The sequence below is a fragment of the Mirounga angustirostris genome, unplaced genomic scaffold, assembly GCF_029215605.1.
Source record: "Mirounga angustirostris isolate CCGP_5_RB_7025 unplaced genomic scaffold, mMirAng1.0.hap1 SCAF_7, whole genome shotgun sequence".
NCBI classification, from domain to species: Eukaryota; Metazoa; Chordata; class Mammalia; order Carnivora; family Phocidae; genus Mirounga; species Mirounga angustirostris.
This window is the reverse complement of record NW_026991715.1, coordinates 87,319,648-87,335,862: the sequence shown is the minus strand read 5'-3', so window position 1 is coordinate 87,335,862 and position 16,215 is coordinate 87,319,648. Positions and strand designations below refer to the sequence as shown.

At 34.6% G+C, this 16,215-nt stretch overlaps 1 protein-coding gene across 2 annotated transcripts in view; it reads right to left on the bottom strand.

Annotated features, from left to right (window-relative positions):
* Positions 1-280: 280 nt before the first annotated feature.
* The window catches only part of WDR36 (WD repeat domain 36), a 37,985-nt gene continuing 22,050 nt past the window's right edge, over positions 281-16,215 (bottom strand). The window contains exons 17-23 of one of the 2 annotated variants that reach the window (XM_045899802.3): positions 10,120-10,227; positions 8,175-8,272; positions 7,640-7,785; positions 5,133-5,252; positions 4,868-4,949; positions 3,289-3,476; positions 281-2,138 (exon numbers count right to left, since the gene is read on the bottom strand). In XM_045899802.3, the coding sequence (XP_045755758.2) occupies positions 1,989-2,138; positions 3,289-3,476; positions 4,868-4,949; positions 5,133-5,252; positions 7,640-7,785; positions 8,175-8,272; positions 10,120-10,227 (892 nt within the window). In that variant the 3' untranslated portion in view covers positions 281-1,988. The remainder of the gene's footprint in view (positions 2,139-3,288; positions 3,477-4,867; positions 4,950-5,132; positions 5,253-7,639; positions 7,786-8,174; positions 8,273-10,119; positions 10,228-16,215) is intronic. The other variant, XR_010413180.1, reaches the window with a different exon arrangement.

Genomic DNA, 16,215 nt, shown 5'->3' with positions numbered 1-16,215 from the left:
TCATATACTAAATTTGTAATTTCAAATGTAAAGAAAAAGCAGTATGCAGAAAATGATACATTTTAAGAAAAACATACACACAAAATTATTCTTTGTATTTCTTTTTTTCTTCCTTCTGTGATGTAAACATACAGGAGAGGCTCTGGAAAATTACCTGCCAAAATGATGCGAATACTATACAGGTATCTCCAATAGAAACAGTACATTCAACTCCTATATTCTCATTTGAGAGAGGAAAATTCAAGATTTATAAAAACAATACAGCATCAGTTTAGAGCTCTTATTATTTTGTTTAGTTATTTATTAACATTCACATGGTACATGATTAGATACTGAAATTTTGCCATATCTTTAGAATGTAGTATTTGGGGCAGAGGGGAATACAATTTTTAAAGTTAGACTTAAAGTCATTAGCATTTCAGTCAATAGTTAAATTTATACACACTTCTAAAAGAAGACAAAACCAGATTGGCTATTTCTTTAGTAGTTTACTAATTCTACCTTACACCACTAAACAAAAATGCTTATTTAAAGTTATCTGACAACTGTTCTTTCTGGAGATTATTCTGTAAAACCTTAATTCTAATGAGAATGATATTGGCATTCATACACAACCAGCTACATTTTATGAATAACACTACTTTTGAATGTATAAACTAAAAATTGTTTTTAGAGGACTGTGCTCTTAGAATTTTTTTTAACATAGATTAAACTCTACAAATATTACCACACCCATTATCAATATGGCTTCCAATTATTAAATAAATTGCCTGTACCAATACGGTTTTTCACACCTCTACAGAGTAAAGAGAACACCAAAGCAGTCATATCACATTGTATCCTAAAGACCTATCACGTAAGTGACAATTATCCCCTTTTTTCTGCTCCTACTTAGGAAGGTATTTGCATTTGAGATAGCAGTAATCCCACCATAAAGTCCTCTATCGACCTCTCATATTGAGGGTTCTTCAGTTAACGGATACAAAGACTGGAAGTTCATTCACTCATTTGTGACCTTAGCTACACCCTTGAAAGACTTTTTTTAGTAGCAAGGAAAGAGGACACAAACAGGAGGCAAAGTAGCTTCCATGATGACCTCCCAGCACTTTTCCAGGTAGCGGAATTGCTTACTTTTAATTCATGTATTGCTGAAGTCCCAAATCATGAAAACAATAAGAGAAACTGCCAGAGCTATCTGGTTTCACAGTGGTTAGGAGAGAAAAGTTTATAGGCAGTAGTTTCTTCCAAATAAAAAGGTCATCAGTAAGGAAGAAACACTTTGAAGGATATCTTCAGTGGAATTTGGAATTTCCCTCCCCTATCCTAGGTACCTACTCAACTGTCTTCTATAGCAATTTGGCTTGTGAAAGTGCCTCTCACCTTCCTTATAAAAGAACAAGTTCCTTTAGAAAGGCTCCAATGGAGAGAACACTAGGGTGGTGTTATAAACCTAATCTGTCACTGAGATCCCAAAATGACCTTAGCAACTTCCTCTTCTGCATTACAAGAGGGCTGCACTAATGTCTGAGTCAATGATCTAAGCTCTAAGAGTCAATGATCCATGTTTTCATCAGAGGCCACCAAGGAAGGAAACATACCTTTTTACTTCATATCATGAAGGCACTTTTATAACTCTATCACACATCAGTTTTGTCTTCAATTCAGCAATATTTTACATGAAACACCTAACATCTCTTACGTTTACAGGTATTCAAAAAATAGGAGCTGATGACAACAGTTCAATCATATACAAGTAACTGATGTGAAGAGACTCAGAAAATAAGTCATTTGAGTAGATTCTATAAATCTTTAAAACAAAAAGCAGGTATAATTTTATTTCAAGAAAATATTTAGCATTTAAAGTGAAGTATGACTACTAATTAGTAGCGCTGGCATTTATTTTCTTTTCACAGTGAAACTTGGAAAACAAGGTATGAGTTAAACTGAACCCATTTAATATAAAAGTCTTTAGTCACTTAAATTTATTTTTATAACAAAGCACTTTTTATATAATTTAAAATACATATGCTTTGATTGAAGAGTGACTGTAAATGGATCCAGTTTTCTTCCACCTGTGATGACAACTTCGTCATTTCTTCTAGAAGTACTGGCTCTGAAGGAAGCATTTTAAGGTGTAACTGAAAAGAAAAAATTATAATATTTAAGAAAATTAAAATTTTGTTTATTCTAGATTCAACCTTACCAAGGAACATCATAAGATACTATTCTGAATATTTTTTCCTTAGATGCTGGTTTATTACCAGTTCCCATTTCCCTCTTCTCTATCAAACTTTCTTATGAGTTCCTTTATGGTACTGTCTGTCTCTCCCTTAGTAGAACTGAAGTTGTCATCACTCTCCTCCACCTCAGGATATCCCTGATACAAGTCTCGAAACAAGGTCCTAGTTCTAACACTAACTCCATATTTCTGTGCTTTAGGTTTCTCCTTTCACTGGAACCCACTGGTAATGAATGACTGATGGCTCTCTGCTTTAACTCCTAAGGATTAAAGTAAATTTATATTCAGGAACTATAGTTGGTAAATTTGGGAAAGGATACAGAAAAAATTTGTAGCATTTCTATTTTTTTCATCCTACATGCTACCATCTAAATATCTACTTATAAAATAATTTTAAATAATTAGATCAAGTAAAAACTCATTGTATATATTAATGGGCTAGAGGAAGTATCCTATCTGTTAACACTAAAGTCAGCATCATCTACTTCCTTCAATATAATATAATACTGAAATAAACATGAATTCTCCATTATGTTAGTCATAAAAAGAACTGTTCTTGCTAAATCACTAGAAACCCCTTCAGCCAGAATAGAAGTATTTTGATTCCAGCAGCAGAAAAAAACAAAAGCAAAAAATAAACATGAAACCTAAGTTTCTCTTCATGATCACTGCCAAAATATAATGACTTAAAAAAGTTAATAGTTTAGTATACTGAATCAAATGGATGATGCAGAAAAGTCAGGGGGATGAGTCAAAATTGTGCTGAGTAAAGGAAAAGACTACAAAGCTGTAGTGTTCAACTGTCCAATACAATAATCACTAGGTAAAGAAGGCTATTTAAATTTAAATTAATTAAATTTCTGTAAAATAAGAAATCCAGTTTCTCAATCACATTAGCCACATTTCTCAGTGCTCAGTAGCCAAATGTGTCAAGTGGCTGCCACATTAGACCGTGCAGATAGAACACTGCCATCTTTGCAAAAATTCTATCAGACAACACTACCCTAGGGGAAGGCAAGCTGAGAAGTATCATCTTACATTAGACTTACCTTTAGAAACAATGCAAGATATGCCTGGGCTAACTCAAAATCACGCTTCCTGTCCAACATCATCTCGATCATTTTTAAGAAGCTCTGCATAACTTCTACAGATCCACCACAATCAGGAGACAGGCTTTGCAGCTCTGTTTCAATTCCTGATGGGCCTAATTCTTTCAGAAGGTTAAGAGCAGCTTCATCTGCATTAAGTTTTAAGAAGAATCCAGTCATTACCTACAATCACTTCACTTAGGAAACTATAGTTTCATTTCATACCCAAGCAACATACATTTAAATTACACAGGAAATTCTTCCTGTGGCTTTATTTTTTCCTGTTAAGTAGTAAAATGAACCCCAAATTAAGTAACAATCAGTACAAATTATGACAGCAATACAATAAAAAGTACTAAGAGCACTAAAATTTTTGCATTTAAGTTTTTTTTTCCCTGCTGCTCAAGCTGTTAAAATCTAATGCCTAGTGACAGACACTTCAAGATGGTCTTACATCAATCAGAACAAATCCAAATATAAGAAGGCTGTAAGGTACATAAATTATTAAGAGTAGTTGCATTGAGAACAGGATGAGGTGGAGGAATTTATTTTCCTTTCCTTTTTATTATAAAAATTTTTAAACTACCATATGATTATTAAGAAACACTAACAATACAGAAACATATAAGAAGGGGAAAGATTCCACCTTATTCTTACCCATCCCAAATTTACTCCTTTTCTCTAGAAATAAGCATTTTTGTTTTATATGCATCCTACGAATACATATTCTATACACTTACAGCTATTCTATAACAAGTATTTGATATTACAGTGGTAATGACTATGCTTTTAGCTTTTAGAAAAGAAATAACACCAATGACAAAACTCTAATAAATTTTATTCTTTGTCCTTTAGTCTATACCAAATAAGAGTGCTTTTCTTCTTTGTCCCTCCAGAAATATAACAAGTTACTCCTTTATGATCTTGCTATTCTTTAGTCATCTACAATGGCCCGTCAGTACCATTATTTGACTTTTGCCAAGGTGGACTCAAGTGATGGCAGTATAAAAACAAAAGCATTTGGATCCAAAAAACAAGAGGATAAATCAAACAGGAGAGTGACTGTGATTTTATTAATTGCTTTTAGCTCTTATTGTTTATCATTATTAGCTGTAGACTGTAGCTTTCAAAATTTTAATCTATTAACAATAAATACATTTTAAAATTGCTTAATGGGTAACTTGGGAATATCTAAAAATCACCAAAGACAAAAGTCTCTGCTCTATTATAAACTGTATATGTAAATAAAAACAAAAGAAAGGGATGGGGGGGGGCAGGACACACACTAATTTTCCATATAGAAAATGTGAAATGTTCTCAAAAGGTTATTATAATATTAATACTCATCCAAGTTTAGTGTCACTCGTTTAACATAATACAAAAGCTAAAATTATTTCACATTAAAATCAAAATTTAATCCTAAAAGTTTTCTATCTTCTTTCAGCTACTGAAAAATCTGCTAATATTTCGTTCAATTTCTCTTCATATAAAGTACAATATATTGATGATACTTGGTAAAAGATTTTATAATTTAACTTACACTTATTATTTACCAGTCCTTCTTCAAGTTTCAAGCAGAAATCTGATTTTTGAGCCAAAATTCCAAGATTTACCACTTTAGACTTAAACAAAAACAAATATACATTATTCTAAGAATACAAGTGTAACAAAAAAAATCATAGCTTATAATTAAGAGCTGTCATTAATTTACTCTGTATCTGTAAAACTAGGTCTTGACAAAGAACTACAAATGCAGAACACAAAACACACCCTATATACTTAAAATGCTCCAATTTGATTTTTACCTGATGGGGATCATTATTTTGCTCAGGTGCAGCATATCTGGGTACAAGGCCAGGAACCGTTGGAATAAAAAATGGTGCTGATTTGGGTACTTTGGGTGGTTCCTTTGGTTTATTCTTTTTCTGATTAAGAGAAAATGAGAAAGGGAAAAAGACTAATGAGTAATTACCTTGCCAATAGTTTCTAATATTTAATTCCAAATCAATTTTAAAACAAAGTGCAAAAAGTAAAAAGGAACAAAACTCTCAAATTTGAATGCCAAAATAAAATGCCAACTGACGAATATTACAGGTATCTTTAAACTGGGCTTCTCAAGGCAAACCTCCAGTACGCTTGCTAATAAGGTAGAATAAAAATGACAAGGGTTCAGGAGAAGCTCTAAGAGCTGTCATTTTCCTCAAACATGATTTACATAATATTTAGGTAAAGAAGTAGCAAGTAATTTTGAACTTTACAACCTTTTTCGCAAAATGGGCTAGAAAACAAAACTTATATAAATGCTCAACAGTTTCTTACATTTTTTTTTCCTCCAAAAAAATTTGGAGCCAGAGGTAGACTTTGCCATTAGAAATAATTTGGTGAAATTTTCTTGTGAAGAATAGCCCTGATTCTTCTATTTCGTTGGAATTTCTATTGATTTTTCCTTAGTACTTTTTGTCTTTAAAGAGCAAGAGAACACTATTGCTCATTTATAAAATATTTCAAGGGTTAGTAAAATTCTATCAGGAAAACCTCCACTGGAATTCCTACTGACAGAATTTAGTTTTGGTGACCACACGCTACACATCACTACCTCAGGAGCATCTGATGAAAGAGCCTTTCTATGGTAAACTGCCTAATAAAGGAGTCTTACAATTTTACCTTACACTATTCCTCTTCCATTCTTTAGGAGCTATCCTACAAGAGAGATTCGTTTTTTGAAAGAAAACCAAGGATACTTGTGGCCTTGTGGAGGCACAGCAAAAAAGAAAGTTAGTACATGAAAGCAGGACAAGGTACTGCCAACTGCAGCGTAAGCACTGCCCTTCTTGGGGAAGGGTGGACTGCAGTAAGAGTCACAGTTACCCTTCTAACTCACTGTTCTTGAGTTAGAAGGGAGAGAGTCACTGAGTTGTAGATAAGAACAAAAGGCTTTTTGCAGGTGCTCCACAGGGCTCTGGAAATGGTCTAATCTATTACACAAGGAAAACCAAAAGGAGAAAAGTTATCCACAGGACAAATATAGAAATTCTAACTTCTTTAAGTAAGAAATAAAAATATTGGAGATGTTGGCATATTTCTTCCATAAAGATCATTCACTCAGGTTTCTAAATAAGTTTTCATGCAGGAGAAAACTGTAACTAAGCAAGGAATAGAGCAGTCCAAAACCTTAGCTCAATTAATTGGGCATTATTCTGACTGCTCCCTTCACACTGATCTATTTGGCCTTTTTAATGCATTGCTTTTAAAGCTATCCCATAAAGTATTGCCTTTATAGCTGACATACTGGACAACGTGATAGAGAGATTTCACAACTGTGTTCCTACACAACATACATTAAAGCTAACGTCTAATCTCTCAAAAAATGAGCAAGTAAAAAGAAGCATATTTAACTTTTGAGAAGAAAATTAACATGTGAAAACTCTTTCCTTACCCAAGACACACATATCTTTTCTGGTGCTAAGGAATCAGTTACAAAAACACCACATCTTGTCATAGTTATTTATGTCAATTCTTACACATTTTATGCCTGGCCTAGAATGTGACTTAGTACGCAAATAACCTTTAGTGAATGTGAATATACATATATCTAACCAATCAAGTTTCATAAAACAACACTTACCCTTATTATCAGAGGATAATCTTTGAAGTTTTCTACTCTATTCCTTTCAATTACTTTTGTACTCACAAATGGGGGTCATAAAATATGCTTTGAAAAACACTAATTTATGCCATAATTATCCATTTTTCATGTAAAATTGTAAATTCCTCAAGGACAAAGGAGCTAGTTTTTTTTTTCCGCTGCTGTTGTCCTTGGGACATTACCTAGTACTTAGTTCATATTAATTTATGTGCCTGGACTCAGCACAGCAAGCGATAAAAATCTTCTTGGAGTTGACAAGAGTAAGGTATGGAATGGTAAAGGGTAGCTGAAGCTTAATTAAAAGACCAGAGAAAAGTCTTCTGGTCCCCAAATGCCTACCAATAGAAATATCAAACATCATGGCAGCAATTTTTTTCCCTCATTTTGTAAGTTAAAAAAAGTTTATTAGGTTAGATTTAAAACATCCAATTTTTAATGGTTCTGTAGTTGCAGGCTGTACTGCTCAGTGCTCTCAAAGTCAATTTCTATAAAGAATATTGTGATAATCACACTGGATCAAACAGCCTTCAACTAATTGGTATTTTCTCCTCCCTTGGCATCAACTGTTCCTTCTGAAACCCTCCAAGTAGAGGAAGCTACCTCTACTAAAGAAAATTCTTCTGGAATGTGTCTTTAGGGACTAATATTAAGTGACTACAGCATTACCTTAATAACATCAAGATTAAGAAGGTTTTTCCACCGTGATTCAGGGAGGAGTGATAGAGTCACCAATTGCTCATTCAACTGTTCTGGGGAATCATACTCTATCATTTCATCACTTGGTTCTATGGTTTCTTCTGATAATTCCACATCTTAAAACAAAAAATTTTCAGGTAAAACATATTAATGCAGAATGATATTTTTATCATATAAAAAGGAACTTACTTTATTCCAAATCCATTAGTATTTTATAACATGTCCACTGAGTATTATAAATTCTATTGACTTTATTTCCTCATCTTCTCATATTGTCTACAACTCCCATCACCAGACCCAAAACATTTCTCCACTGGTATACTATTTAATTCCTTATCAATACAATATCAATTATATTTTTGCATTAATTCATGAAGTCATTCAAAATATTTCCTATCAGTTAGAAAAATACTTTGATTGAATGCATTAAACTTTGCTTTCAGTAGTAATATCCCTCATGTTAGCTTTATGATATTACACTTCAAAACTACTATTTTATGCTTACCTTGGGTTTGACAAGTACCAGGAAGCATCACTACTGAAGGAATATAATCTGTGGGAAGTGGCCGTAGTGAAACAACTGAATACAGGGAAATATTGGACCTGAGAAGTAAACATACAAACAATATTTTAAAACTTATAAAAACAGATTTTTTTCAGAGAAACTTCAATTACTGGTAATAATCACTACTATCTTGCACTTGGCTTCAGATTTCAGTCACTTATAAAAGTTAAAAAAAAATCTCAAAGACAGTATTAATTTGAAAATGCCTTGATTCATGTCAGGTGTCATCACAAGGAAGTTGTGCATAAACATTATAAATGGAGTCTTTATTTTTAATGTAATACAAAAAAGTATTCATTTGAGAGATCAGTAGTGGATAATACTTTTTTTTTTTTTTTAAAGATTTTATTTATTTATTTGAGAGAGAGAGAATGAGAGACAGAGAGCATGAGAGGGAGGAGGGTCAGAGGGAGAAGCAGGCTCCCCGCTGAGCAGGGAGCCCGATGCGGGACTCGATCCCGGGACTCCAGGATCATGACCTGAGCCGAAGGCAGTCGCTTAACCAACTGAGCCACCCAGGCGCCCCATGGATAATACTTTTATAAGATAACATAACCTCCATATATTTATATCATTTTGACAAATGGTAACCTCCATTTAGGGAAATCATAACTGAAGGGAAGATGGACTCAGAGAGTTAAGTCAGAGAGAGAATATGCTGATTAGATCCTTTGGGTTGCTGAGGTTATGGACTTTCCCTTCTCTAGAAGGGTCCTCTAAAGTAGTTATGTTTCTGCTACTTGATCCTGTACCATGGCCTTGGATGACTCAACAAGATGTAGATACCTCTCCCAAAGTGGGTTAATCAGATTCTCTTTCACATATATTATAAATCAGGAATGTAAAATAATAATTGGGAATATCTGGTTCTGAGTTATAGTAATAGTGGCACTATATGATACTCCTTCTGAGGTTCCACAGGTACTCTACTATTCTTCTCTCGTCTGGATTGTTCAAGCTTCTTAAATTCCACGAGATACTCCATTTTGCATATTAAGGTGGCCAGAGTCTATTTCTATTATATATTTAATTTGTTTTCCTATCCTAAAAATCTAATTATAAAATTTTAAAGGAATCAATTTTTTTCTCCTTAATAATAAGAGTTAAAGGAATTACACATGTGAACTCAGAAAATAGGTAAAATTTTTCTAGACCAAGATGATGGACCATTTATTTCGAACTCTTACATGTTCATCACCATCACCATTAAGATCTTTACGTGGTTATGAAGAGTTATGTAACTAGAATGAATCTTAGAAAGCATTTTGCCCATACTTATAGCTTATTTTGTAGATAGAGTAGGCTGAGTTGAAAAGTTGGCCAAAAGCATAAAGTGGTCCTGGAGCTGTGGCAGGAAGGCCAGGGCCTAGGTGGGGACTCCTCTTCCCTAACATTTCACAATTCAGTTAACCTTTCTGCAAATAAAAGCCAAATATGATAGGGGCGCCTGGGTAGCTCAGGTGGTTAAGCGTCCAGCTTTTGACTTTGACTCAAGTCATGATCTTGGGGTTCCTGGGATTAAGCTCTGCATCCAGATCTGTGCTCATCAGGCAGTCGGCATGAGAATTCTCTCACTACTCCTCCCCCTGCTTGCATTCTCTCTAAAATAAATAAATTAATTAAAAAAAAAGCCAAATATGATAAATAAAAATCAGTCATGTGGTTTAGAATTTCACACTTGAGCAAAGATACCTAAATTATTAAGCAGATGCTGAATCAGTCATAAACTTATGGTGAATTAACTAACTATGGGAAATTGCTATTTTATAAATTTAAAAACAAAACAAAACAAAAACAACTAAATGGCAATGTTAGCAACTATAATTTTCTGACAATATCATTGTCCTCCTCCTTACCCAGAACAGAAATGTATGCAATAACTTACCAAAGATAAATTCCAAGGTGGTCCACATGGGAAGTGGCTAGAAAGTCTCCAGTAGGGGACATAGTAACATTGAGAGGAGCAGAGTCCAACAAAAAGCTGTCTATAAGGCTATAAAATGAATTATAATGTTAAAGTATTTAAACTCGACCAAAAAAGGACATAACTCACAAATATATTTTTGCTAAAAGAACAAGGGATGAAAGATGAAGAAAATACTCATTTTTGATTTTCACAAATCAACACGAGAAAGCCATCACTAACAAAGAGCTTTGTCAAGTAAGTTAATGTGTAAAAATAAGCTCTCTTAATGAGAAAGACCGAGAACACTAAATACTCCAATTAACTGAAGAAAGAGTTTCAACAGTAGGGAAAATACTAGAGGAAATGCTCTATTTTTCTGGAATGCCATTTTGGTAGACTGACTTGGGGACAAATTCTGAAGATGTAATACAGTTAAAATAAATTTGATTACCAGTACTCTCCTGTATTTTTGTTATTCCAGTGAAATTTTAAATAAGGCTTAGGCGACAGAAGTAATAAAATAAAATGACTGTAAATAAGAGTAAGAAAATAATGGAAAACAATTTTGAGCACTTGTACCTATTTTTCAAGTAGGTAACCATGCTATATGTGAAACATGAAAATTCAGTCTGTAGAGCATACCACAAAAAGCTTCTGGAAACCAGTCTCACAACTTTAAAATGCTGGAGGAGTTGAAAAGTTGGGGAGGAAGGGGGAGGGATCACACCCAGGTAGGAGACACAAAAGAGAATTCTCAGAGAACAAAGTGATTGAGATAAGCCTTACAAAAGAACAGAATCTCAATGGATGTTGTTGGTAGAGAAAGTACTTCCTGGCTAAGGGAAATGTGGAGGGTAAAGTGAGGGGAAATGCGACTCCGTACAAGTGAGAAGTGGTTTGGTACATAAACAGGTGCATACGCAAGGTTGCATACAGCACCTTGAATACCAAACATTTGAGTTTGTTTTTATCTTTCAATCAGTAGAAAAGTCACTAAAGACTTCTGAGCAGATAGTAGTGTAATCTTCACTTTCATAAGGAAATCTGCCATCAGAATGTAGAATATATGTGAACAGTAGGTATAGTGAGATTATGGTAGTAGTCATCTAACCCAGCAATAAAGATCTGAACTAGAATGGTGGCGGCAGGAAGTGAAACAAGGTGGATTTAAAGAGCAAAAGAAAGGTCTAACCCATTGGCATCTTGCAGAGGAGGCTTCTGACACTGGCTGAGTGAGGATACTTTGTATACTTTAAGAGAGGCATACTGGTTTTAATCACAGCAAACTAGGTTATTCGCCGAAGCCAATACATTATCCATAGGAAAGCACGGGAAAATGACTGAAGTTTAAAATCCACATTAAGGGGCACCTGGGTGGTTAAGCATCTGACTCTTGATTTGGCTCAGGTCATGATCTCAGGGTCGTGAGATGGAGTTCCGTGACAGGCTCCATGCTGATTCTCTCTCTCTCTCTCTCCCTCTGCCCCTCCCTCTGCTCTCCTTCTCTCAAATCTCTCTTAAAAAAAAAAAAAAATCCACATTAAATAAATTATTTCAAGAAAATAAAATAATAGCAGTTAACACTTTTTAGTGCTCCATGCTAGGAAGTACCCTGAGTACTTGAATCTACTTAATTTAATCCTCGCAACCCTCTGAGGCAGATCTGTCCTTACTACACAGATCAGAAAAATGAGGTCCAGAAGATTTAAAAACTTGCTCAAGGTAAAAAGCAACATTGTCACCCAAGCAGTCTGAACTCTTAATCACTATACTTTTAGCAAAACCACTGCTGAAACTAAAGATACAATAAACAGCTCAATAGCGTATACAGACCAAGAAGATGCCTACACTGGTGATTCATGGAATACACTCTAAGCAGCTCAAATGTAAATGAAGACTGTCCAGTGGCAACATTAAGTGACTTGTTCATGATAAATCTCTTTCTCAATTTGTTCAGAGTGATTAAAAATGTAACCTTTAAATAATGAATGCAAGATAAGAAAACAAGACTAAAATTAGAAGCACTGAAGAGACACAGTAAAGTGTGCTCGGAACAGTGACTGCTGTTTAATTCTTAGTTACAGGGAAACAAAGATGAATAATAACCTGTATGATTTCTGCTCAACTTTGGAAGCTCACAAAAATGGCTTCTCTTAGGGATCAAGGGGATTTGAGAGGAAAGGAAACACTTGCCAAACACTTACTATATATCAAAGACAGTTAAATTATGTTAATTCACTTAATCCCATCAACCCAGAGCAGAAACATTATCTCAGCGTATACAGATGAAGATTAAACCTAAACACAACAATTTTAGATTTTACCATTTCTTGTGTCTTGATCAATATTCATTAAAAGTTATGTGAGGGTTGAAACTTCCTAACACATTTAGAATCTGTTAAAAAGAGAATCTAATGCCTGAGCAAATTTTTTTTACTTGATACTACAATTATTTTGTCAAATTCATTGTGCAACTTTATTTCCACAGCTGTTGTGTGTGGGCGGATTGGCTGTCCATTATGTAAAAGCATCAGAGAAAGGTGGTTTCCACATTCACACTGTATTTTACACTGCCACATTAGTTCATAAAGTGTAAGTGTACAGGCTTACTTCCAGACCTATAACTACCACATAGTCTTCTGCTAATCCCACAAAATGAAAAGTCCTAGGTAAATTATATATTTTTTGAGAGAACATTAATAAAATTCCCATTCTACGGGATCAGATTTTCAAGCACAGAGAACTGCATATACAGGTAACATTAAGTAATTCCTTTTTCTTTTTTTTAAAAAGATTTTTATTTATTTATTTGTCAGAGAAGAGAGAGCACAAAGCAGGGGTAGCAGCAGGCAGAGAGGGAGAAGCAGACTCCCCGCTGAGCAGGGAGCCCAACGCAGGACTCGATCCCAGGACACTGGGATTGTGACCTGAGCCGAAGGCAGCCGCTTAACTGACTGAGCCACCCAGGCATCCCTCTTTTTCTTTTTAAAGATTTATTTTTAGAGAGAGAAAGAGAGCATGCACCCACGAGTACAGTGGGGGAGAGACAGAAGGTGAGAGATTCTTTTTTTTCTTTTTTTTTAAAAGATTTATTTATTTATTTATCTGAGAGAGAGAGAATGAGAGAGAGAGAGAGCACATGAGAGAGGGGAGGGTCAGAGGGAGAAGCAGGCTCCTTGCCGAGCAGGGAGCCCGATGCGGGACTCGATCCCGGGACTCCAGGATCATGACCTGAGCCGAAGGCAGTTGCTTAACCAACTGAGCCATCCAGGCGCCCCATGGTGAGAGATTCTTAAGCAGACTCTGCACTGCTCAATCTCATGACCCTGAGATTACAACCTGAGCCAAAACCAAGAGTCAGACGCTTAACTGAATGCACCACCCAGGTACCCCTTAGTAATTTCTGACTATATTCTCAACAAATGCAGTGTCTAGATGTTCAATTTCGAAAGTGATAGAATTACCTTACATAGGTATCTTTAATGAATAGAACAAAAGAGATGGCTTTGCCTCAGTGAGAAAGTCCAAAACAAAGTCCAATTCCAACTATTTTCATGTAATGCTCCACAGAAAGCAGGGGTCAGAGGGTGAGAAAGAACAAAATGCAAAGTTCTACTAAACTATTTACTTTTCTATTTTTCTCACCCCAAAGGGGTTTAATTTGAACTTCTAATAGATTAAAAACAACCAGAAATAAGAGGTGGTAGTGGTAGGGGATGCCAGATAATTTCAGAGATAAAAATTTCAACTCTTGCTTCGCAGAGAATCCCACAAACACAAGAATATTTTCAGCACTTCAAAACACTTTACAGAAAACAGTTCAGAATCTACGCGATTTGTTTTAGATAAGTACTACAATAGATAGATACACCTGTATGTTGCCACACTCAAAGGTTTGCTCAAAGATAGTTTCACTTTTCAGACTATGTAATAAGTAAATTCACTCTAAATATTTAACATGTTATGTAAATGATGAAACTGCTTACTGAAGAAAGAACTAGTAGTATCCAAAGATTGCCCCAGTAATTATGTTTTTAAAAAGAGAGGGAATCAAAAAACCCAACAGTTACCTATGGTCATATGATGAAATACTGATCCTCACGTCCTTATTATCCTCTACATCAACAAAATCAATTCATCTTTAGAACGTGACGTAACCAAGCAAAGTTGATTATTGCAACTATTGGGAAATCTGTTTCTTTCTCCTATGCTTATTACAGCAAAATTTCACTTACAAACTAAGCCACCTTGGGTAAATCGCTTCTCTCTGAGCCTCCATTTCCTCATTTGTAAAATAGGACTAGTAATAGTTCTAGTAACTACAGCTATTAGGATATGAAGGAAGATGAAAATAAAAGCATGTAAAGTGCCTAGCACTCATGGTAAATGTAAGCTTAGTTGCAATTAGGCAGCAGCAGTTGTGTGATACTGCTTCTCAAGCTTTCTCATTCGCTCTGCCTCATGGCTGAACCAAATAAGCACTTATTTTCTTTATTAAAATATATTTTGGTTCAATCAATTGGTGTGGAAATTATTAATTTTCTTTTAACAATCCCTACATGTCTCCCAGCATCCTTCTGTATTCACTTAATACTGTCTCAGTGCTCATCTAAAAATAAGATATTGGAGTAGAAAACCTGTCAGATTTAAATCTGTTCAACTTTTTATTGAAGTAAAAAATTTAGCAAAAAAGCTAAGGTTGAGTCAAAGACTGGTGGGCTTTGAATGCTACTTTCAGATCCTAATTCTTCCGTTCCAAAGATAAGCTTACCACTTTTAAAAAATATTTTACCAATTTAGTACTACTGAACATTAACTCCTCTCTCCTATCTAATGTGAACTGAAACTAAAAAGGTAAGTGAAAAAGGCATTATGCCAACTGTTACTTGTACAACTTCCCTACTGTAAAGAAATTCAATTATAATATTCATTTTTAGAATATAGTGAAAGTTCAAGAAGCAACAGACTACCAATATTTTCATGTAGCCTTCAAAAAAGGGTTTTTTTTTTAATTAAGGAAATACAAACTTTATGTGAACTTTTTAAAGCCAGAAGACACAGCCAACTAATTAGATTTTGTTTTACTATATTTTAAGTGAAAAAGAGATACACCTGTGGACAAAGGTCCCTAGTTATTAGAGCTGGACCCATTAGAAACTGTTGCTGCACATATTCCAAATCTTGCATGTATGCTGGATAGATAGCTGTGCCTCATTCCTATATGAAACTTAAAGGGAAATGAGTACATCAGGGTTTTTCCTTTCTAAAGGTCAAATTGCTTTCAGGTATGAACTTATCAATTCCTGAGAAAAGAGGAAGTACAATTGGACAGAGCTTAATTTAGGAATATTTCAGAGGCTTAAAAAGTGCCATCTTCCTTCTCATTTTCCCCACCTTTCTTTACAGTATGTACCTGTTAAAATGGACACTTCACTGTTCCCATTACTACTTTCATACCCATCTAAGAAATTCCGTTAAGTGATATGATTTTAAACTGTGTCTATTCCTACATAATTTTTAACAACACAGCTAGCTCCCTTGCTCTCTCTCTGTAGGTCTCCACTGTTCAAATTATTTAACAGAAGTAGATAATTTTTCTCTCTAAGTGCTGTTTTTATAACAAGTTCCACTATGAAACAGATTACTGAACACTGCTGAGTTTTACCCAAATCTTAAGAAACACATTTTCATTACTTTAAGGTATCTAAAACATCTTCTTTCAAGAATTATGTTAGAGACAGAAAATACATAATATACACAAATGAAAGTTAGAGTTTTCAGCCTTTTAACTAAATTCATATGAACAACAAAAAGACACTCAACAGAAGTCTGCAGTTCTAAAGTCTGAACTATTTTGTAGTATCAAAAACGTCAAATGAGCTTTCTTAAAGTTTATGCAACTCACTTCTTTATCTCAATTTTGCAGGAACAGAAAACCTAAGAGAGACTGCATTTTCCTTACTACTATCTTTTATAGCATGACTCCCTGCTGTTTAAGAGATCAGAAACACTCCAAGGACAAAATATAGTAAGGTCAGAAAAATCCCCAAATACATGCATATTCACAAGGCACAC